General features: G+C 37.6%; 3 protein-coding genes across 6 annotated transcripts; 1 reads left to right on the top strand and 2 right to left on the bottom strand.

Annotated features, from left to right (window-relative positions):
• Positions 1-101: 101 nt before the first annotated feature.
• Positions 102-5007, bottom strand: LOC141898758 (UMP-CMP kinase-like). Its single transcript, XM_074784838.1, has 7 exons — positions 4903-5007; positions 3567-3891; positions 3170-3313; positions 2931-3068; positions 2570-2646; positions 1979-2075; positions 102-1900 (listed from the first exon to the last, which is right to left on the bottom strand). Exons 2-7 carry the CDS (start codon positions 3654-3656, stop codon positions 1850-1852), a joined length of 597 nt encoding a protein of 198 aa, XP_074640939.1. The 5' UTR covers positions 3657-3891; positions 4903-5007; the 3' UTR covers positions 102-1849.
• Positions 5008-5214: 207 nt separating this feature from the next.
• On the top strand, positions 5215-6395 carry LOC141900299 (proteasome assembly chaperone 3-like). 4 transcript variants are annotated; one of them, XM_074787122.1, is made up of 5 exons: positions 5215-5377; positions 5595-5676; positions 5764-5865; positions 6063-6143; positions 6245-6395. In XM_074787122.1, exons 2-5 carry the CDS (start codon positions 5632-5634, stop codon positions 6392-6394), a joined length of 378 nt encoding a protein of 125 aa, XP_074643223.1. In that variant the 5' UTR covers positions 5215-5377; positions 5595-5631; the 3' UTR covers position 6395. The 4 variants fall into 4 exon arrangements, with proteins under 4 accessions (XP_074643223.1, XP_074643222.1, XP_074643220.1 ...); XM_074787121.1 differs by having other exon boundaries at positions 5215-5393; XM_074787120.1 differs by having other exon boundaries at positions 5243-5281.
• Positions 6396-9448: 3053 nt separating this feature from the next.
• Positions 9449-23656, bottom strand: LOC141900576 (muscle, skeletal receptor tyrosine protein kinase-like). Its single transcript, XM_074787541.1, has 8 exons — positions 23430-23656; positions 17973-18260; positions 17035-17165; positions 16428-16569; positions 14276-14522; positions 13857-14041; positions 12907-13137; positions 9449-12805 (listed from the first exon to the last, which is right to left on the bottom strand). The coding sequence occupies exons 1-8, from the start codon at positions 23494-23496 to the stop codon at positions 11637-11639; spliced, it is 2460 nt and encodes an 819-aa protein (XP_074643642.1). The 5' UTR covers positions 23497-23656; the 3' UTR covers positions 9449-11636.
• Positions 23657-23669: the final 13 nt, after the last annotated feature.

Raw genomic sequence — 23669 nt, 5'->3', positions numbered from 1 at the left:
AGATTTGTCTTCCAGTCCGATGTCGGTGCATATCACTAGTATAAACAATGAATCAATCAAAATTTTATAAGAAATTAGAAAAATGAGTTATTTAGGAGATACGTTTTATTCATCATTATGATATCCACTTCAATATAAACCATCAGCACATATAAATAGAACAGTATAATTATCAGTTAACGACAAGTGCTGAGTATGATGATGTGAATGAAAATGGCATGATTCAAAATTAAAATCGATATGAAACACATGTCGTGAAGCACTAAAACCAGGTAAAATATCATCTGGCAAAATGCTAAAAAAAACCTACAAGATGACAGGAAACATACGCGCTCTTGGCTTCAAAAAGAAAGTCAAAGTGAAAATGTTGAAATAGTTGGTGCATTGGCAGCTTGACTTGAGGAACAATACTCAATACTGATCAAGCAAAGATTTGTTCATATATTAAGTAGATTCCTTGAGAAGTTGACAAACTCAGAATATTGTTGTCCTCAACTTGACTATGACTGTTACAGTTGTCACTTATTTGATTAGCTGAATAGTATTTTTGTAAAACTGACCCCTGTACATCATACGTTTAATTCTACAGACAGTTATGTATGTTATGTAGTCCAGTTATCCAAGTACCAGTTTCACAGTAGTGGATGAAAAATAGACTCATAATTTCAAGACTTATAATTTCAAGTCCAGTAACTGCATAACTCAGCCCAGTCTGTAAAACCAGGTACATGGAAACCTTTACATAAAATGCAACAAATAGTAATCAAATTTGTTCACCTAAATCATGAGTAATATCATATGTCTATGTATTGATTACCCTAATGCTTATGCAAAGCACCACCACAGATTGAAGTGTTGTTCATCAGATTATATTCTCTACCTTCCAATAAATAGTAGAGGCTCAAGGAAGACCCGGTAGCCTGAAAGTGTGCACATAGCACCTTTCACACAAAGGTATTAAAAGGCATTAATTCAAATCATCTCAAAAATCTTAAAAGCAAACTATTTGCTGAACATTAAGAGACAGCAAGGACTCCTAAGAATAAGATTACGTAACTACAATGAAATGAATAAATAACGAACCATAATAATGATTCAGGAGATAATGGTGGAATGGCAGTGAATGAGGTGCGCACTACTAATCCCGTATATCATTTCAGTAAGAATGACTTGGGTGAAAATCACAGATTTTATAACCTCCAATACGGGTAACTTGTCATTAAAACGAATAAATAACAACAAATCGTGAATATCATAATTACATTCAGTCATTTTTTTACGGATTAAATGTTTCATCAAATACAGATATTCATAATTAAAGGGCGACTAGTCATCCAAGGCTAAATCCATAGCATCAACCTCAAGAACTCCTCATTTTAGTTTCACATGTACAGCCAATTTTCCTAGATCTGCCCCTTTTCATGGCTACCGGTACGCAACTCAACTCAAAGATTTATATTACGATGCTTCCTGACCTAGATTAAGATATCTGGATCCAGTTACTTGTAAAAAGAGCATAACTTACTGATCATTTTTGGTAACATTGAATAAACAAGAAATGAACAATAAATAAGTGCAGGTAGAATATTCCCATTTTCTAAGTACAGTTTGTGTGCATAAATAAGTCAAGACTTCTGGAAATGTATATGACGACACCACGCTAATTTATCACATATTCATACTAACAGAGCCAGTTCAACAATTGTGGATAAAATCTAATGTACACTCAGTGAAAATAAATGATATCAAACTAATTGTCTTTCTTAATGACACAAATCTTATCCACAACTGTGGAATTGGGTCCCTGCATTGCAGATATGGAGTACATTTATCTACAGTAGGCGGCTAGTTAATTTGATGATATCAATGACTTGAATAGTTTTTGTACGTCTCCAAAAACCTGAAACAATAGAATTTTCATCATGATTGCTTGAAAAAGAATGACATCTTAAGATCCATTCTAGTATCTGATGCTTACTTCATCTGGTGTTCGTACGGCATTGATTCGTTGCACTTTATCAATTTTTTCATAATGTTGTATGATGGGCATCGTGTTTTCAAGATATGTCACAATTCTGCAATATGAAAAACAAACATCGATAAATCTAAAGGGCTATGCACCGTAGCTGTCAATAGTTTGTCACAGCTGGTGAAATATTATACACATTGTAACATGAACAAGCCCAAGGGTATTATGTACAACCTACAACAGTACAATGAATCATAAACAACTTTCGATGAAGTTTGCAGGAAATATCTCACAATTTTCTATAATGAATTTAGAGCTAACCCTGGTAGAATACACAAGGCTTTAGTTCATTTATGTTATGAAAGTTTACTTCAAAATACAATGTTCATCTTTTCAATATATTCACCATATGGTTGAAAATGTCTGATTATTTCAGGGCTGGTTAGTTTGCCATCTGTTTGTTGTTTCAAGTGTCAACACTTAGTGTTTGGAATATGTAGCATTGTTCCCATATGCTCAGTTATAACAAAAATTCATATGAATTTTTGGTTGGCGACAGCATCTATTCAATAAACAATTATTGAAACAAATGATTCTAACCGTTTTTTTAAACTTTCCGGATTATCATCAGTTCTTCCACTGCTCACGCCTCGTTTCATACACCTATCAACACCAACCTATCAATAAAACATAACTAAATGAAGAAACCTATTATATGAAGGAAAGTCGATTTAATCTAATGAGCCATTTTCAAAACACATATCATGGGTTTTTCTACAATTGAATTAGACATTCACTAGCCCATGGAAACCACCGATAACTCTGAATGAATTTTCAGCACTGATTGACATTCAAATGAAAAGTAAGCACAAATCAGGGCCCTAACAAATCTTTTCCAAATAGCAGCGCTGAGTAACGCTTGGTAGACTTGTAATGGATAGTGTATACCTAAAAGACGAACCTGTGGATCACATTCGAAGAATAAAACAAATTGTAGATTGACGCGATCACCGACTGTGCTATTCCAACCATCCAGGTTATCTTTATTTCGTGGGAATCCATCAATCAAAAAGTTATTGTGCTGACTTTCTTTCATCGCCTAAAATGAATAAAACTTCACTAAAATATCGCGATAACATAAGAAAGAACACGACGTAGATATTTTTACGATCTACATCGAAAGAAGCCAGCACTACATACGTTTAGTAGTAGTTGACAGGTAATAGCCACGGGAACGATGGCGCCTTCTTTGATACAATCTCGGATCAGCGTCGCGTTTTCGGTTTCACGTTTTTGCTCTGCTCGCAAAAGGTCTCCAGCTGATAAATGCACGAAACCAAATTCCTTTAAAAAAAGAGAGTCAAATACGATGATTCCCACGATAGAGTGCGAGGTTCCAAAAACTGATAGGATCCTGTTTCGAGTCTGTGATGTCATAACCTCACATTTTTGGTTTAACTATTATTGGTTACTTCGTATTCAAATGTTTGGTCTAATCGCTTTAAGTAACTTGATTTTAAATTGGGATAAAAATTCAGACTTAACTGTTTAAAATTCAATTTTTTCAAACATAGCCCTAGGGAGGCTAGATACTTACTTTGTTAATTCTCTCGCACTGAGTTCCTTTACCAGCACCAGGAGCACCGAGCACGAACACTACGTTTGGTCTTACCGATTCACCGGACATTTTTCTTACGACGCTTTTGGCTAATGCTGAATATCTGGAGATCAATTTGTGACAGTCGAACAAACGTGAAATGAAAGCGCCTCCTCCACTAGTTGGTATAAGACCCGTGATTGAATATTATTAAAACTGCTGCTGTTCAAGGCAGCAGATGTATTTATATATATAAAAGGTTTGCTAGAATGAGACGACACGTGTTACCAATAAATCTGTCTGGTTGAAGTGGGTTTTCAATGATCTGCGATGAGAAAGAATTATTAATATACGAAAAAAAAAAGTTGCCATACTAACAATGGCTTCACTTAGGGCTAAGAAGTTTCAAATTGGCATAACCACTGGTAAGCCAAATACAGGCCTACTTGTTACAATCGTTAGCTACAAGCTTAATGGAAATAGAATTAAGTAATGAAGCATCCCCTAATTTTTTCAGGCTGTTTAGACGAGTCCTCCTGATCATGGTTTCCCAAGACTTTTTGGTTCATTTTAAACCACACAACAGGACAGCCTTTGGGCTTTGGGTTTGAAAAAGTGTTGCCCGCACACTTATGTCCATTCTATGTTACATACTACCAGTTTTAAAACTTAAAATGGAACCTTGGATATGGTCCTTTTATACTTAAAATTTGTGCAATAAGTTTATATATGTCAAAAGTAACTCAAACCGGGACCACAGGGGCTCGTATCAGAGTTGACAGTTGTAGGTAATGTCAAAACGATAATCTGCTAATCCAATGACAATGTCTATTGTATATATACTATAGACATTGGATTAACAGATTATCGTTTTGACATTACCTACAACTCTGATACCAACCCCTGTGACCGGAACGGGTATCGGTTATCGCTCCAGGCCTAGCCACAGGGGCTCGTATCAGAGTTGTAGGTAATGTAAAAACGATAATCTGTTAATCCAATGTCTATAGTATATATAATAGGATTAACAGATTATCATTTTTACATTACCTACAACTCTGATACGAGCCCCTGTGGGCCCAGCAGACAGATTGAGTTAGTCCCACAGGCACAGGCACAGGCAGGGCCTGACGTAGTCAGTAACCTGTCAGTGGTTTAGTTTCACGATCGGATATTTTCACAAACCACGTTGGTATAAGCCCATCCGATTATAAAAAGCTTACCACCAACGATTAGGTAACTAACTAGGCCTGACGCAAATCTTTTGAATCCAGGCCCCTGTAAGTCATGTGGAAAAAGGAAGACACTGACAGATAATCAGGATCATAGATCTTGCCTTTTTTATATAAAAACGTAGAAGAGTCTCAGAGACGGACAGTGGTGGTAATAGTGCAGTTACACATGTACGAATGAATGAATGACATGTCACGTCACATGCGGAAATGAAAATACTCGCACGATAACCTACCGACCGCTATTACTACTATTAAAATACAGCCTCCGGCCAATGTTTAAAGTGCTGATCTTCCCAATTTCACAATGAGTAAAACCTTCGGATATCGGAATGTGTTTCAATAATTCTTTAACTAAGAGTTTCGAGTAATCTAACAAACATTTGTGTTAGTGTAAAGGCGCAATAAAAAAATTGGAATTTGATTTTTCGGTTACGACTGGGCACTCTGACTCAAGGTTGTTGAGCGTGTATAAATTGAAAAGTAGAATTTCTATTTTACAGTCCTAATTTAGGATAATTAGAGCCCTAAAGTTCACCTTTCCTGTGAGAAATAGTTACACAAGTTACACTTGCGAAGGTCTTTCATAGAATTTGTATGCAAAACCAAAAGATCCATTGTTTTTCCGCAAATATTTTGAAAAAAGGCTTAAAAGTCTAGTCTCTTACTTACCTAGCTAAAATAGGTACTAGCTCGTTGTTGTTCCCCAAATTAGCGGGGAACTCGTACATGTCTTTTTTTGAGACTGAAATAAGGCCAGCCTATTGCATCTATTTTTGCTGGGTTGCTTTTGAAGGGACGTCAACGTAAAGACTTAATATATCGTGTTCAGTATGGCAGCCGATAATAATAAAGGGAAATTTGTCAAGTCATCACAGGTATTGCTGATGTTTTTATGCAGTAAAAACTATTGGTAAAAAATTTAACAACAAAATCAATGAATTTAGTTCAATTAATCTCCGCAGGGTGCCGCTGTATTGAATGGAATTCATACTGATGTTGTGTGCTATGATTTTGATGACAGGGCGTTTATCGTTGCGACACAGCTTCAAAAATTCGGAACACTGGTGAGTAATGAAATGTAATATATTCATCATCATCATCAAGTTTTGGTGAGAGCCATAGTTTGCACCTAGCCCATCCTTAGAGGATAGGTGTAAACATTTTTTGTTACAAAATTGTCTAAGTTAGGATAGTTGAGAGTAGAGAATTTCAATCTAATAGATCTTTATGCTCATAAATAGATATATGAAAACCTTTTTAGGTGCAGGTAACGAAAGACATAGTGTTAGAGGACAGACAGAGCTCAACATTTTCAACAAAGGTTCTACTCGGAGTTGATGAGGTAAATTCCAATTTTATCTGCGCTCGATACATTGTTTTGAAATTGCCACTCACTTCATACAGCTACACACATTACCTTTGCTGAAACGCTTTTCATTTCAGCCACTGACTCATGTGATAGCGCAGAATCTTGTATCCGGAATTTCTACTGTTAAGCCGATTGTGTTAGCCGTCTCATTGAAAGAGAAAACACCGAAGATGGTGAAAACCGTTGCTGAACTTATCAAACTTAATTCTCTGTGGTCGCAATAAATCAGCGTTTTTATTTTCTTAAGAAAGTTCTCCATTGAGTTATACATTCACAAGCTTGTAATGGAATATTTGTCAAAATGGGCATCTCTGTGACAGCCTTCACCGTACAGATCAGTCATTCATGGATACGAGTTTTAAGGAGAAAATTTCATGGTTCAAGGAAGCGTCTGCATCAATCCCAATTACAGTAGACTCCTAAATTGGTACTGTTTATCTCGGTAATGGTTTTTTGTAAGCAAATATTTATCCATCATGACACTTCGTTTCTTATTCCAGAACTACTTATTGGGTAAAAAAGATCCTGCTCCCTGATGTACCGAATTAGGCATAGTCTAGTGTACAACTTCTTAAGTATCTAATTGCCTATTTCTCAAAATCATGAAACAGTGTCCAACATTTGCTCAAATTAAAGGAGTTTCAAGCACCTCAAAAGTATTTTCCATTAGGGAGTTTTTGAGGAATCAGGGAGTGGTAGGGACACAGTACGAGTTTCACTCAATTCATGCCGTACCAATATTCTGTGAAAGTAGAGTAATCTCCTATCCATGGTAATAAGCAAAGCTGAACTGATGCTGTACTTACCTTTTTCCACCTCAGTCAAATCATCTCCACAGCCTCTTATACAATATCTAGAACTAATGTATCCCGTACTAACCATACACGTTATAAAACAATTTTTTGATCGAACAAATGCATTTATTTTTTGTCAGTTGGCAAACATGATTCAAGAAAGTTATCCAGAGTTGCTTTTTATTCACATAACAAAGTAAAAATAGATAAAATATATAAAAGGTTAATCAACCACTTCACTGAAGACGCTTTTTCAACACAAAATTCCCCGCCATTTCTCGTCGCGCCCGATGATTACGCAAGTTGGGGGTTGTACTGATTCAATTTATGAAGGAAGCCAATAGAAAACCAGTTCAGAGCGTAAAAAGCCTCTTAATGGTATGACCTCATGAAAAAAAAAACAGTATGTATATTGCATGTACAGAAAGCTAATAATGATTACAATACACACATTAATTAATGAAAAGGCAAAATGAGCAAAAATGTGACAATGATCAGGGGTCATTCATTTATTACGTACGCAAAGTAAAGGTAGGGTCAATTCTCAGAAAAGTATCGGATTAGTTTAGTTGGTGTGTATTCATAGTCTAGTTTGTTCATTGATTTGTATACCCTAATTACAGGTTGATATTGTTATATTGTTTGAAACATTTGAAATAATGCAGTTCAAGCATATAACTTCGTCGAAAATGAAGAAATCATATAAGGTTTTTCTGTGAAAAATTCTGTTTTCGCTATGAAAAAATCCTGTTTTTTTGTATTAATTAGAAATGTGAAAAATATGAAAATTTCAGAACCTTGCATCTCATCCCCCATGTTAGATAGTGGTTATTTAGTGTAGGCCCAGGCTTTTTTTCCACTAGTGAAGCTAGTTAGAGACACATATCCCGGACACATATACTATGGTCGAGTCACTTAATACCCTTGTCTCCATCATTTTCAATTGAAAGGATACGCTGGATAGGAGCATTGTGACAACTTGTGACAGGTGTGTACAGAAGGTAAGGCCTCATTAAAACATTTTTGAGTACATAATGAATGAATGACCCCTTACAGTGGAGATCACCAAAGTCTGGGTATTGACATTTTCATTATTTATATGAATTTTTTGAAAGCTTGTCGGCTTTTTGCATAGAGGATGAAAGAGGTTGATTATTAAAGCGAATATTCTCACCATTCAAATTGTTTTTTTTCAGTTTTGCGTTTACTCTTAATCACAGAGCCTTAAAGTTTTTCGAGTCTGTACCCTAGTCAAGTAGAATATTTGGTTTTGCCTACCTAGTAGTCCAAATTGTCCAGGGGTCTTACCTAATTGCCTTAATGAAGCAAACTGGTTGAAATCGGAGTACATGTATCTTCAAGTCTCTGAAGAAAACTTTTTTTCATCTGAGGATATTTAAATCATTCAAATGCATGATGAAACGAGAAAACTAGCAATATACAGTGCAACCCTTCTATCTAATGCACGTATGACCCAAATATTTTAGATATATTTAGATGAAACCATCAGTTAGAAAATGATATTTGATATCAGTATCATTTGAATTAAGTCAAAATCCTGATCATCGGTTCCACAGTTGTCCTAGTTGGATATCTATCCGCCCAAAATGAATCAAAATTTTAATAATGATAAAAGATTAGGCGGGTATGGGATTTTTCTAAATCATCTGGTACAAGGTGAATGCAGAAAGGGCTCCTCTTAAAAATAAGGCATTGTACAAATACATCTACAATGGGGTACTGGCAATGCTACTGTGGCAAGCGAAATTTCACCATTATCCACCAGGTTCGCAAATGTACAGTACAACATTGACACTGGATTTATTCTCAAACTCAAGTTTTTTTCAACTAACAATAATTCCTCAAATTCTATAGAAAATGCATGATGTATAAAAATCATACCATGAACTCTTACGACTAATCCCAGTTTATTAAGATGCATGATTTGCCTAATTTTTGGATTGGAATACCGAAAACTGAGATCAAAGTTAAATGAAAATGAATCAATTTTGTTCAGGTTCGTCTGATATCAAAGTGGCGCCATCTGATGGGTGAGCTAATGTGCCAGTACCCCATTAACACGATCAACCTGTTTGCTAACAAATATAATAAACACTACCAATTATCCACAACGAAAAAAAAATCTGGTTCTTCGATGCAGAAAACTGCAACTCTGGTAAGGAGAGGAAAATTTACACATGATTCAGTTTTGTATCACATGACCGAGCCTTCAGCTACTGGTCAATAAATTATTCTAATTCAATCAGATATATCTACAACCAAATACAATATATTCACATATACAATATATATATATATATATATATATATATATATATATATATATATATATATATATATATATATATATATATATATATATATATATATATATATATATATATATATATATATATATATATATATATATATATATATATATATATATATATATATAATTATAATATAATACAATACATACTTCATAATATACAAATAAACGTTCCACAGTGACAAAAAAATGTGCTATTATTATTTTCTCATTTTTCCGTTTCATATTAAAATTAGCAGTTCGGCTATAAAGATTGTAATCACTATATAAAAATTAATACACTGTATTAAGGCTGCCTCTAGTACTTAAGCAAAAGAAAATACACCCTCTTCCTGAGGACTAACTTGTGGTGATTCTGCTGCAAATGAATTGTGATTCCACGGTACCTAATCAACACCAGCTAACAGCCGTGTATGAAATGAAAAATGGTGATTCTGCTGCAAATGAATTGTGATTCCACGGTACCTAATCAACACCAGCTAACAGCCGTGTATGAAATGAAAAATCAAGAAACTAGGGATCTGGGGACACCGTGGCCACTTGTCGAAATGCTTCACAATCTGATAATTTCAATATTCAACACCCCCTGGCGAATATACACAGTCCAATGTCCTCGGAACTCTCCCCAATCATAGAAAATGTCATGAGCTAAGAATTTGCAATTGATTGTGGTGACAAAAACTATGCATAGGTACCAAAATAGCGGGAGGTCAAAATATAGAGAATTCAATTTTCAATCCCCCGTGGTGGTTAGAAAAATACAGTCACTGGATAACCCCAATTCCATGTTAGGAAACGTGTCCTATGGCAGTGATAACAATCATCAAATATCAAGAAAGTTAAAACCTGTGGATATTTCCTTTGAAAACCTTTTTCCATGTACAAGTGAGGACTGATGACACTAAGTCGATGGCTGCCGATTTGAGACAAATGACTGATCCAAGACCCATCCGATATTTCAAAGATTCCTTCCCTAAGTATGCCCATCACGAATTTCAATAAAAAAATAGCTAAACATTAAAAGCTACAGACCGAAAATGACATCTCTACTGACGGACGATGGACGAAAAGTGAACTGCGATGGCCTGCTGGAATTTAGCCAAGTAGGCTAAAAATTAAATCATGGTAATTCATGTTCTACAATTAGAGTGGTATCTGATAAATAGGACCGGTTATTCCTTTTGAAATCATATTGCTCTACATAAATTTTTCGAGTCTTTAAAACAAGTGCTCTGCGATGATAATTCTTCCCAGTTTTTACGACCAGTCACTCAAAATACTAGGAAAAATAAACAATGAGCATTGACAATGAATCAGAAATTGCGTACACTGCCAGCCAATGGAACCACATGTCATTCCGATTGCCCGAGTGGAAGTTCTGCAAAAGAGGACAAAATACTATGACATAACTGAAATAACTTGTAGCAGCAATAATGGCAGAACTTCACGTACAAGATATCTCATAGTTGGCAGCATATGTAAAAGGGAAGCTAGTGACACCCATCAACTTTGTACAGAAGGTCTACACATAAAAATTGTACATCTAAAAATTAGAACTTCTACAGGCTAAAGACCAGCTTCGAAGCCTTTACTTTTATTATTTTCATATTGAGCAATTGTACGCAAATATATATTTCTATATGTATCATTTTTCAGCACCTTGCAGAAATACTGCTTTCTTCAGGGGGACAGGCCGGTCATTATAATAATAGTGATAATAATCATCTCCGATAAAACTGACCATTTTCAACTCCATATCGAACATACACCAGCAGTGTTTAAGACAAGGTACAACCTCCGATAAATTGTATATTTTCAGTGCTGTTCTTCATCGTAATATCAATAATTCGATAAAATAAAATCATCCAAATACATCAGTAGTAAATAATAATACATCATCAAAGAACTGGTAAGAATAACGTCAGTATTTGTAATATCTATCTCTAGTACATCAATACCGCACTTACGCACATGACACCGATATTTGCCACTATTTGATTTGATTATTGAAAAAGTCATTGAATATGAACCTTTCTAGTGTCTATTCACTTGTCTGGGATCAAATTTTTTGCGGATATTTTGCTTAATCTTTTGAACACACACCTCTCTGATTGGTCTTAATACGACCAGTAAAACTGTGCAGTCAGAATAAGCCATCGTTTTCATATCAATTTTGCACAGTGTAAAAATTGTGGTTAATTCAAACTGCACAGTTCCACCGGTCCTATTAAGACCAAATCGAGGTATGCGTTCAAAAGATAAAAAGCGAAATATCCCAAAAGAATTTATCCCAGACAAAAAGAAATAGCCGTCACATTATTATACGGGTAGACATTATTTTCATGTCAATTCAGATCTCATATATGAACGATCGAATAATTCTCGCAGCGAACGATAAACCGCTTGAAACGACGGCCGATGTTCGCTGTTTAAATTCCAGCATTCTTTCATCAAGCCGTAAACGCGTTCGGGCGTGTTTTCCGGCCGCTCCATAACGTTGCCGTCCTTGACGAAATTGATCACGTCCTCGTGATCGACGATCTCAAAGTACGGCTGCTGCGCGAACGAAAATATCTCCCACAAAAACACACCGAACGACCAGACGTCAGATTTATGCGAGAATTCGTTATAGAGTATCGACTCGAGCGGCATCCAGCGTATCGCCAACGCGTCCTGATCGCTTCCTCGGTAGCATTCGCCGTTCGAATTAACGGCGCGCGTTAAACCGAAATCGGAGATTTTCACCGTGATATTCTCGCCGCCGACGAGACAGTTCCGAGTCGCCAGGTCGCGGTGAACGTAGCCTTTTTTCGACAGGTACAACATCGCTGACGCGATCTGCGCGCCGATGCTCAATTGTTCGGTTAGGTTTAGCCGCGCGGCGTTTTGACCGTACGACTCATGACTGTGAGCGATCGCGTAATCCGGACCGCACAAACGAAGGAACTCGTTCAGATCGCCTTTGACCATGAATTCGAACAGCAAACACATCGGTTTACCTATTGCACAAACGCCGAGTAGACGAACGATATTCGGGTGATGAAACTCGGTCATCAAAGACGCCTCGCGTTCGAAATTGTTCTGCATTTCGACGGTCGCGTCGTCTTTGAGCATTTTCACGGCGACCAACGTCGCGTCTTGTCCGGTCACCAAACCGGGACATGACGCCTTGAACACGCGTCCGTACGCGCCCTGCCCGATATCCTGTAGATAAACGATGTTATTACGCGGATATTCGAGATAGTCGAGTTTCGGATTAAGCGTCGGAATCGACGATGATTTATGATAGATTACGTTACGACGTAGATTCGCTAGATTCAGTTCGACAACGTCGTCGTCTGCCGGAGTGACGTCGTACCGTATTGTATGTTGATTACTGAAATGACACCTGTACAACGCTATAATGCTTATGCACATCACTAATATTATTACACCCGACACGACCGATATTATAATCACTGTAGATAAGTCCAACGACGGTTCCTTTCCTGTGACCTTGTCTACTAGACCTGCAAATTGAAGTAACAAATTTGTATTTAGATATGTATGCATAGGAGAGAGACTACGCATGTATTATTCTTTTAATGTAAAAATAGGCTAATAGACTAACCGCATTCCGGAACGTTACAATCTTCCTTCTCCGTATAAGAGTAATAGCACCAGGGCTGCAAACGATAGCCGCCAGGATTTCGGCAGTAGTTCTGCGCGTTGATCAATTCCGGGAAGATCTGCGGATGAGCCGTGTGTAGCCACTGATGCGACCACATCAGACACCTGCGACCCGTTTTGGTAACGTTTATTGTGCCGTTGTAATAACTACCATTATCATGATAACAATCACCTGAAGAAATGAAAATAATAATCTGAAATCTGAGACTCAAAGCACTTGAAGACCTTTAATTGTGGTTACTCTTAAATGAGGTCTAATCATTCTGTTGACAGAAAATATCCTCTACAGACCCACAGCTAAATTTTGGTCCAGTTACCTTCATATTTGAGAATTACACTTACTTAATTGGACTAATATTGTAAGTTTCAGCCCAGCCTGAAAATCTTTTTTCCCAAAAATTCTAAACCATGTCCTAAAAAGCCCTAAACCATACTCAATGCTTTATTTACACCATAAACCGACATTTGTGATGTAACTGACCAGATGCAATGGTCAAAGAATTTTTTTAGCACTTTGTAAAATTGAGAAATTTTTGAGATTTGAACTGAGAATTTAGGTCCCAGTACAACTCAGAAGCTATCCCTGTAGTGTTACACTAGCGCGATAGATGTCACCACAATATCAAACAGAATACTGTACATAGGGTGTCAGCGGCTAAAAATGTGTTTCCTGTGAATGTGACCTCATTTCTAAAATTGTAGAGGGCTGTAGAGGATATAGGATATATGTACCAGTAAATGAAAATGTAGAATACTATTTTTAAGAATCGACTCAGGAATACCTGAGTAACCTGAGTACTCACAGGAATTACACTAGGTACTACGACAATAGTTTTTCCATAAATCCTTCTATGTTCCGTTGGTCTCTGAAGGAGAAGTGTCATAACTTACTGGTTAAAAGCACAGGATCCGGTTGATATATATCAGCTACCGAACAAGGAGAACTATCGTTTTTCATCATCGGTAAGTCATCGCACTCGGGAAACTCTACACGCGGCTTGTTTTGCTTCACATCATTCAGGAGACTTGTCCATTCTTTCTGACAGTACAAATCTTTCAAAACCTGACATTCCTCCCTATAAATGATATAAGTATCATAGAAGCCATTCTTTTTGACAGTAGAAATCTTTAACTGTGACAATCCTCCCCAGAAACGCTATCAGTAACATAGAATTTATCTTCTTATCACTACTAGGCCACCGAATGCTGGAGACCACCGTTATTTTGTTTCCAGTCGCAAGTGTGATCGAGCGCTTCAAGTGAATACCGGCACTACAGATCCTCTAACAACTTAATCAAACGAAACATACCTGCAGACAGGCGCAGCTCTCGCATCACCGAGCGAATTATCACAATCCGGAAATAGATGGTGGCACAGAAACGACTCGGCCGTCTTTTTACAGTACGGATTTCGTTTCGTGATTTTCGTCAGTTTGTCTCGTAAACTCGAAGCCGTTTTCTCAATCAGTTCCATATCGTGAAATGATTTGTCGATGAACACCGACCGCGTACCGAGCACATTCTCACAAGCACTTCCGCTATATGACATACATATACCTTTATACCTGAAAATACGTACAAATTGAGAAACATCTTTAAAAACTTTATACACATTTGTCTTATTGATTTCACAGCATGCACTGACAAAGTCCGTTTCTAATTTTCTTTATTCTCTCTTTTGAGAGTCATCATCTTTGTGGAACACTTCATAAAAAAAATTGTTTTATTAATATTTCTTTAAGCCTGGTTTGAATCTAACGTGTTTTATTTTCAAATAACAACACCTGTACTTTTAAAATGCTCGCAGTTTTATCAAAATAAATATCACAAATCGAAAATTGGACGGTAACTAATCATTTTGACCCGATTTTGGATTATGGATTGTGGAAAATGTCAATCAAATTTCACAAATTTCTCAAATTTCAGGAAAAATTTAGAATTATTTTCTAGTAAGAGGACAGCACTGAGACAATAGACAATGATAAAATCTGTGATGATATTTGCGTGATGGCAGTGCTTTCAGGATTTTACCTGAAAAGCAAGCGCTAATCAGGGCTATCCTGCATTTTTTTTTTTAAAGGATGCACTTTGTAGACTTTGTCCGACTAGAAACCCTATCTTATGAAAAAGACTTCAAAATTTTTCACGTGCAAACCTTTTGCCGGAAACAAGTTAGTTCGGGATTTTACCGATTTCTGCCGACTGTTTTATGTTTACTATACTATCATCTTATCTATTTGTCCAATGTTTTATATCTGTAATTTGTGAAGTCTGTTGAGATATTTCAAGTAAAAGACCGTAAATATCCATTATCATTACATTCGCGTGTACTTACCGAATTTTCATTTTCCATTCGGGAATCGAAGAACATGAAAGAGAACGAATCATGAAAAGATTTGTTAATAGGATTTCACTCCTCCGAAGAAATATGTCGCCAACCGAAACGAACATCGACAATAACAAACGGTTGGCAACATTCTCAAAAAGATACGAAATTTATACATGATTATTTAACAAATGATATCACTTGACCTAGCCCGGTTTCGGGGAGCGCGTTCGCCCGGTTTACAACCACCGCGAACAAAGCCAGCCGCCGAAATTCAATGGAATAAACACGACTGAGGCTCGCATATCGCCCCAGATACAAAAACCCGACGAGGACCAGCTCGTCGAATGGATTATTACACGCAGCATAATAATAACAACAACAAGAGTAGTGAGTCGATGGTCCGGACCACACAGATTTGCGTCGCAGACGATAACCGGTTCTTTTTATCAACAAATCACAAACACATTAAATTGAATCGACCGATGATAATATAATTCTCGAGAATATAACACGCAAGGAGGAGGAGGGGGACCTACGTCGAACAACGCACTAGCGCCATATGGCGTGTTGTGATGCACATTAACACAATAGGTTTTCGCATCTTTTACGACACACGATGTTAAGTAGCCTAGGAATAATAGAAATACTTTTTCGAATTGATCGATCAGACATACTGGCGTACTGAACTAATCACAGACGCTTGAAATTTTAGACTATCGACAAAGTGTTTTCATAAAGTTTGTTATCAGGCTTGGTTGCTCAAAAGTTGGCAAGAGTTAACCAGTGGATAGTTGATATGGTGACAATTGAAATTTCATTGTTACTTTGGTATTAAACGGCCGGTTATCTTTAACCAACTTTTGAGCAACTGGCCCCAGATGTTTAGTCAGGGCATGTAGCCTAAAATTTCAAATAGAAGGAAAATTTTGAGTCCTTTTTATGATCATGCATACCTTTTTCAGTAGCCAAAGAGAAAAAAAAATTCTATAGCTTTTCGAAGGCCTGGAAAAAAATTCCCATTTTCGAAAACTTTCCAAAACCCGTAAGACCTATTATAAGATACTTGAAATCTTACACAGTTACGACCAGTACGTTCAAAAGAGGATTAACAACCGCTTGATTCATCGACTCACCGGAATTAATAATGGTAATTTTCGCTGATCGTTGTATCACTGTTTTACCCTTAACGTTGACCGTGTTGACCGCTGTACATCCGTACACTGCCGACTCGGTCACGTTTACTTTGATGATGAATTTATTCTCTTCCTCGGCCATCTGAAACACAGACAATGAGTGATGAGTGATAAACTCAAATCATGTCGATAAGAGGTCTATATTAATTACAGTTCTGGGACCAGTTGCACAATTGCTTTAGTCCTAACGTGGCCTAAATCTTAAGATATATACAGTAGAACTTGCTTAATTTCGGATGAAAAAACTTGTCCATTTAACCTCTTGAGCCACGTAAACTATTATTCATAATTCGGATTTTACTTAATTCTGAGAAATCTGGGCAGTCCCTAGTCATCCGTATTAAGTAAGCTCTACTGTACCTAAAGTTGTTCGCTTGGCTTTATTACCGAGCTGGTCTTAACTCTAAAAGCCATGACTATGCAACTGGTTCCTGGGCCTACCAGTAGCTCCGTAGATGCTAGGTAGATTTCAGATTGAAAATGAATTTAATTTCATCTTGTTTACATACGATTATGCATTAATATCTCTGTGCTGACTACTACTTACAACTTGTCCGTTTTTTGTCCAGCTAACATTAGGCATCGGTTTACCGACTGCTTCACATTTGATCTCGATTTCAGTGCCGTAATTAACGCGTCGATCCTGAGGTGCACGACCGTAAGGTATCTCAACAACAGCTGCAAGATAAACGATGATCAGTTTTCAGACCTCATCATTTTAAAGCCTAACTCAGGTCGTACTAAGATCAGATCTGATGATGATCTGCGATTTGGTCTTTTAAGCAAAATTCGTCACATCACGAGGTCAAATAGCCGATTCGACCAAGACTCGTTTGTTGGATCTCAGCTACACTCGGGTCACCCGAGATCCACGATCATTTTGAACCGACCGCTTTAGTGATGTGATGTGTACATAATTGTTCATTGGCTACTATCTTAAGGTCTTTAAGTAAGCTCAGATCCAATCATCATAGGTAGTAGAACATGCCTGATCGGGTGACGATTGCGCTTATGACTGGTCTACGATCCGATCAGTTTTAACAATCTGAAGTACCGGTACACTCTTGCCACAAATATTGTCTCACTGAAAAATTGGCAACTGGCGACTGGTTGCCGATCTGCTTAAGATCTGACAATCGGGTTTGACACTACACGACCTGATTTAGGCTTTACAGGGCCGAGTCGGCCCAGTAACCAACCAAAGGATCTAAGATATGAACAGACAAGCAAGACCTATAAATGAACTAGCATTTGGAACAAATCTGAAACTAGTGCAGACTTGAAGAAGGATTTTCCCATTTCCTGAAAATGTGTTAGCACCGAGTAAGGCATAACCACACAAAAAGGTGATGTGGCATTAGTATAAAATGAATCGATTTGTTGACGATGAGATTTTAGTCATTCAAGCAATAATCAAGGCAGGGATAATACAACGGGGACATAGATAATTTCATGTGTAAGAAATAAAAATATTTGTCGGCTAACCTTGAACGGTAAGAAACACGTAATCCGATTGATCGAGCTTGACTCCGTGTGAATTCTGAACTATACACCGGTACCAACCCTGATCGGACATTCTCACTCGATGAAAACGTAGCGAACCGGAACGAAGCATTCGGAAGTTAGGCCCTTTACGAGGTAACTCATAATAATGTCGATTCTTCAGTCCTTTCTGCCAGATGACCTGAGTATTATTTTGCGTTACTTGGCAGTTAAGAGTGGTCTTCGAGTCGACTAATACTGTACAGTTAGTAGGCTCCTTTTCAATTACATCTGTAACGCAATGAGAAAGAAATATAATACAACTTCATTTAAATCCATGTTTGCTTTAGTTTTTGATAGTTCCCGCACATTCATAATCATGAACTTGAATGGGGAACTGCAACACAAGATGGCGTGACTCGCGCTCGATCTTACGTTGTCAAAATTAGTTCACAATCAACGAACTGTGAACTGAATATTTAGGCTCCGGAATCCATAAATTATCTTAGGACCCACGAAATACCATGTACATTTAATCATTGTTTCTACTCAGTACTTTTTCATTAATAATTGAATTATTCGAGAGAACAGTTCATTCAACTTAAAAATGAAATGTAGAAGAAATTGAACGCAGAAGACCGAGTAAATACTAGCGAACCTGGTGGATCCTCGCTTGCCATAAGTGGAATCCTCGATTGCGACAGTAGCGTTTAGCAGCTCCCTCTGATTTATACAACTATGAAAATAACTTAGTGAAACTAAAACATGGTGTCATCAACAGTCATGGGAATCGATTACATTAAAAACTCGAGGCTAAACGAGGTAATACCCTTAAGTGAGCGCAGGTAAATATTTAACGCTTGGTTTTGAGACCCGTTGAATTAAGTATGGAGCAGACAGGACTGCGTTAATCGTCGATTACAATCGCATTAGTCTGTAGAATGTATGACTATAGGCTAATCAACTCTAATACAGGTCAGACAAAGACATAGAAAATATTCGTTAAAAATAAAATTTATTGTACGATCTTAAAAGCATTCAATACATTGACAATCGTATTAAATGTTTTTATCATTCTAAAATATCCTTGTTTGAGATCGTTATTGGATAATCGACAAAAAGGGGCGGATAACACGATGAGAATTTAGGACAAAATGCTAAACATTCACATTGTTTTTCATTAAAGGCTGGGCACAGGGGACAGGGCTAATCTTTCTGAAGAGTCCACTATATCCGCGATCACACAAGCAAATTTGGCCTGCAACAACTGTTCACACGTACACGCCAAATTTAGCCCAACCAAAAACCTCAGACCAGGCCCGAGCTAAATTCTAGCTACAGGTTCCAGAAGTGACTCATTTCATTTAAGTATCGAGTGAATGGTTTTCGTGTGAATGTGCGCACTAATAAGGCAAGGGCCATATTTGACTCGGGCCTGATCTGGGGCAATGCGGCCAAGGCCAAATTGTCTCAGCGCTTTTAGCTGTAATACAATCCCATCACTCATCACTTTTTTATAGATTATCATGCTTTCTGATCCAATGATCGTAGTTCTGATGATACACGTGTATCACCTACAGAAAAGGAGACGTTAAACGTTTAAAAAGCAATTAAACGTTGAGCCGTTTTTCGAGTAAGAATATATGAATTTTTCGACATCACGGGGGCACACCGTCGATTCGTAGCTTCTGTACGGGGATGGCGAAATTCTCAGAACAGCTTTGTTCGCCGGGAGTTCAAACTGGGACAATGTTCTCTCGCGATGAATAGCCGAAGCCATTCATGCACACTTTCTATTTGATATACATGTGTAAAACCGTAGAATGAACTGAGTATACACGACTACGACTGCCTGCGCTCCTCCCCGAGTTACCCGAGCTACCGGCGTTAAAAATATTCAAAACGCGATATGTACGCTCGCCGCAGAGCTGCAGATATGAAAAAATTACGGCCATGCGATATTCCGAAATCGTTCATTCTCTTCCAGCGTACGCCTCACCAGAACTACCTGCATGAAAGATTTTCAAACTAAATATAACGCATAGATTCGATTTTTTTCTCTTTAATAAAAAATCCATCTTCCCTTTTTGCCGTTCAAACTTTTGGGCGCGGTGATAAAAAATGAAACCTATTTATTTTTTTTCTCGAAAAACCTTATTCTTCAAAATCATTTTTAAAACCGAAAACAGCCGGATACAAGCTGGTCAGCCGCCACGCGTTTGGTGGTGGCCTAGTAATAGTAGTAGCCAGTACAGCATGAATAACTCTTTATCACGATTGAGTCAATACTTTGAAGTGCAAATGGAATTCAAAGTATTGGGAATATTCTCGACGGATAGAACTTTGCCCAGGGCGTCATCGCCGGACTTTGATCAACGCTTTAAAAGGATCTCTCAATTGTCTAGCAACGTCGTCATTTCGAAATCTTATTCCGGTAAGGTTACGCACCGGGAACGCACTCGACGGTCTAGGCCCTACAGGAAAAATGGCCGGTAATTTACCGAAGTTCACCGGTTCACAAGGAGGAACCTCGTGTCATATCCGAAACGAAAAATGCTAAATATCTTTCCATTTCTTCCACCCACGGTGCGTTACGATACCGAAGCGAATAAGCATTGGCATAATGACAGAACATTCCTGGCCCGGGTCCAACACGATACGTTTCTGCCCTTACGCTCGGCGCGAAATAAAACAACTCCGGCATGAGCGAGATTACTCATATAACAGTGTAATCAATGATATAACAACTTCAAAGATTGCTTTTAAAACCGATTACTATCATTCGGAAACAATCTAGAAAGCTTACAATGCAACGTTACGACTATAAAGGTGCCGAAAACGAAAACTGTCCATTGTTCCAAAGCAGCCGCACTAAATATGAAAATAGGATAGGTAGATACTGGCCAATCCTCGAGGCCTACTACTAAAAAAAATCTTTGAAAGCAAATAAGCCTCACGAAGTTTGATGTGACTTCTTCCATAATGTTTTGAGTTGTCTTATCCATCCAACCCTTTGGCTTTACTACTCAAATTATGCCATCTAGAGGGTCGACATCTTGCCATAGATAGAAAAAAAAGTATTCTCTGGTCTGCCAAAATCGACCTCTAAAAAGTTATTATCTTCGATTTCGAACTGGTTGATATAAACGAATAAGTTGAGAAATGAATGATCTCCTGATGCATCATCTCGTGCTTCGCTCTTTACTGATTTATCTATCAGTAGCAGATGGAATTATTTCTGTCAAGATGAGCTGAAAAGCCATCAATTTTGAAGGAACGAACATGAATATTATTATGTTAGGCAGCGGAAAAAAACGTGGCGATTTCTAAAAATACATGCCGAAGGTATTCAAAATGCTTTTACAAAATACCGAATTCCACCACTGGCAAGTGACTCGTGAATCAGTCCAAGCATTTTAAATATGATTCATTAGCATGAATTTCTTATTACTCAACGGGATTGAAGATTTGCTATTTGTTATCATTGGCTGAAATGCACACAATACGTTCATCCACTTAGTGAAAAAAAACCTTCAAAAATTGTAGTATTTTATGATCAAATCACAATTTTTGTTTACATCACTAGTGGCAGATCGAAAGGAGACATACCCGCCGTGTGCTCTCTTCTAAACCTTTTAAAAAACATAGTCAATATCAGCTCAAAAGATACATTGCTCATTGCTAAAAAATTTTACACAAATTTCGTCATTATAATCTTTCGATTTTTAGCAAAAAGTGCTAAGAATGCACCAGAAAGCATTTAATATTTCAAAATTTGCTGGAGGAAGGCCGACAGACCCATTTGGGGAGCACCGCACTGAAGCGACCATGAGAGGACGGTACAGCCGTCCCGCACTGCCTGCCACATCTTAATTGGACCAATGGCGCCCCCTTTCTCAAATTCTTGCATCCATTCGTTTGACGATGGAAAGAATTAAGCGATCGGGCGTAAGATTCTTTGGTAACCTGAATTCTAGAACGGCTGATGAATTCTGAAGTGAATAAGTTCAGGCACCACATAGACATATCCTGAATGAATGTGATCAATCATGAAATCAATTTCCTTAAATCATAGTTCAAATTGGTATAACCGGAAAGATTTTGGTTGAATTCAATAAAATGAAACGTTTTTTGCCTCCTAGTAACGCAGACTAACCCTACGATTGGTACAATAACCACACTCAAACGTGGTGAACAGATGATAAGATAGAAACCCACTATTTAAAAATTAAAAGAAATCTAAAATCGAGAATTCATTTATTGAAACAATCTAAAATATAAGAACGCGACGTTTCGATCTCACACTAGAGATCATCGTCAGGTGTCACCTTAGGATTGTTGCCAGCACGCTGTAAGTAGCCAGCAGGACTCGAACTCGCTTGTCTCTAGTGCAACAACCTACCAGGGACGCTAATGATCTGAGAATCGTATTAATTTTTTCCAGACAGATGAATGAACTGTTTAAGGGCAGTACTCCCTCAATCCTGATAGATCAATCAACTGTCGCTCTGTTATACGTTACGCAAGCCGTTTTATCACACGTTTGCTTCTCATACTTCGAAAAAACAGCTTAAATAAAAACGGTGGATTTAACCTTTTTTTACAATAAAAAAAAATAAAACAACGCGGAAGAGAAAAAGGGCATCGACACTCTAATTTGACCTATAAAGGCCGACTGCTTTTTTAGAATAGAGGAGAATGACCCGATTCCTTCACACGCTCAGATGGCTGGTAGTAGTAAACACCTGTAAAATGAAAATACAGTAGGCCTAGAATCCCCTCAACTCCGACATAGGGCTAATTGCTGAAAAAATATTTTTTCTGACCTTTTTACTACTCAAATTGGATTGGCTAGCTAATCATTCAATTTGTGATCAGAGAGGTAGTAGCCCGGTCATTTTCAGCATCAGCCTCTCGTGCGTACTGCAGTCTCAATGAATGGTATCAGAGGCGACAGAGTTTGGCGGTCACAATATCCCCCCACCCTTCACCTTCTCAAATGATAAGGCCTGCCAGTCAACTCATACCTGGTCAATTCGTACCACTTAATCTACCTAACTATGCTCAACATTTACCTTGTTTAAGATTACCCGCTTTTGCTGGTATTAACAAAAAAAAGGTACTAAATGTAAAACCGTTATCAGAAAAAGGGTTTTTCACTGAAAAAAAATCTATATACACATGAAGGCCCGTACATCTGATGTCGCAAAAGGGAAGATTTATGTGTTTTTTGCTTTGTCTCGATGTCAAACAGGAATCATAGTCAAATATCAAACAGGAAAATAATTGTTTTAAGTAGGGGAGGCGAACAGCTTGTCAGAATGCAGGGACAAGTCTGCAACAGGGTTTGACCTAGGTACGGCTTGACCTGCTACCTCTCAAATCACTTATGATGCCAAGGAAAAGATCTAAAATGAACGCTGTCTACTGTCAGATACTTAAACTGAAGCATATACGTACCTCCTATAAGCCCAGTTGCTGGAAGCAGTTGTAGAATCATACAAAGCAATAATATCAAAATTTTCATATTGATACTTCATCACAAAATGTCTCGTTGGTTCGAAACGAACCGCGCCTCAAATTCTACGATGATATATTCACGAATTCTCGCCACTATTTACAGCGCAATACTCCGTTTAACTTGTTCGATGCATTTTAGAACAAGATCGCTCGCAATGCAAAACTGATTTTTGGCGATAC

The sequence above is a fragment of the Tubulanus polymorphus genome, chromosome 2 (assembly GCF_964204645.1).
Source record: "Tubulanus polymorphus chromosome 2, tnTubPoly1.2, whole genome shotgun sequence".
In the NCBI taxonomy this organism is placed as follows: Eukaryota; Metazoa; Nemertea; class Palaeonemertea; order Tubulaniformes; family Tubulanidae; genus Tubulanus; species Tubulanus polymorphus.
The sequence above is the reverse complement of the archived record's forward strand: the minus strand, read 5'-3'. Positions and strand labels throughout refer to the sequence as shown.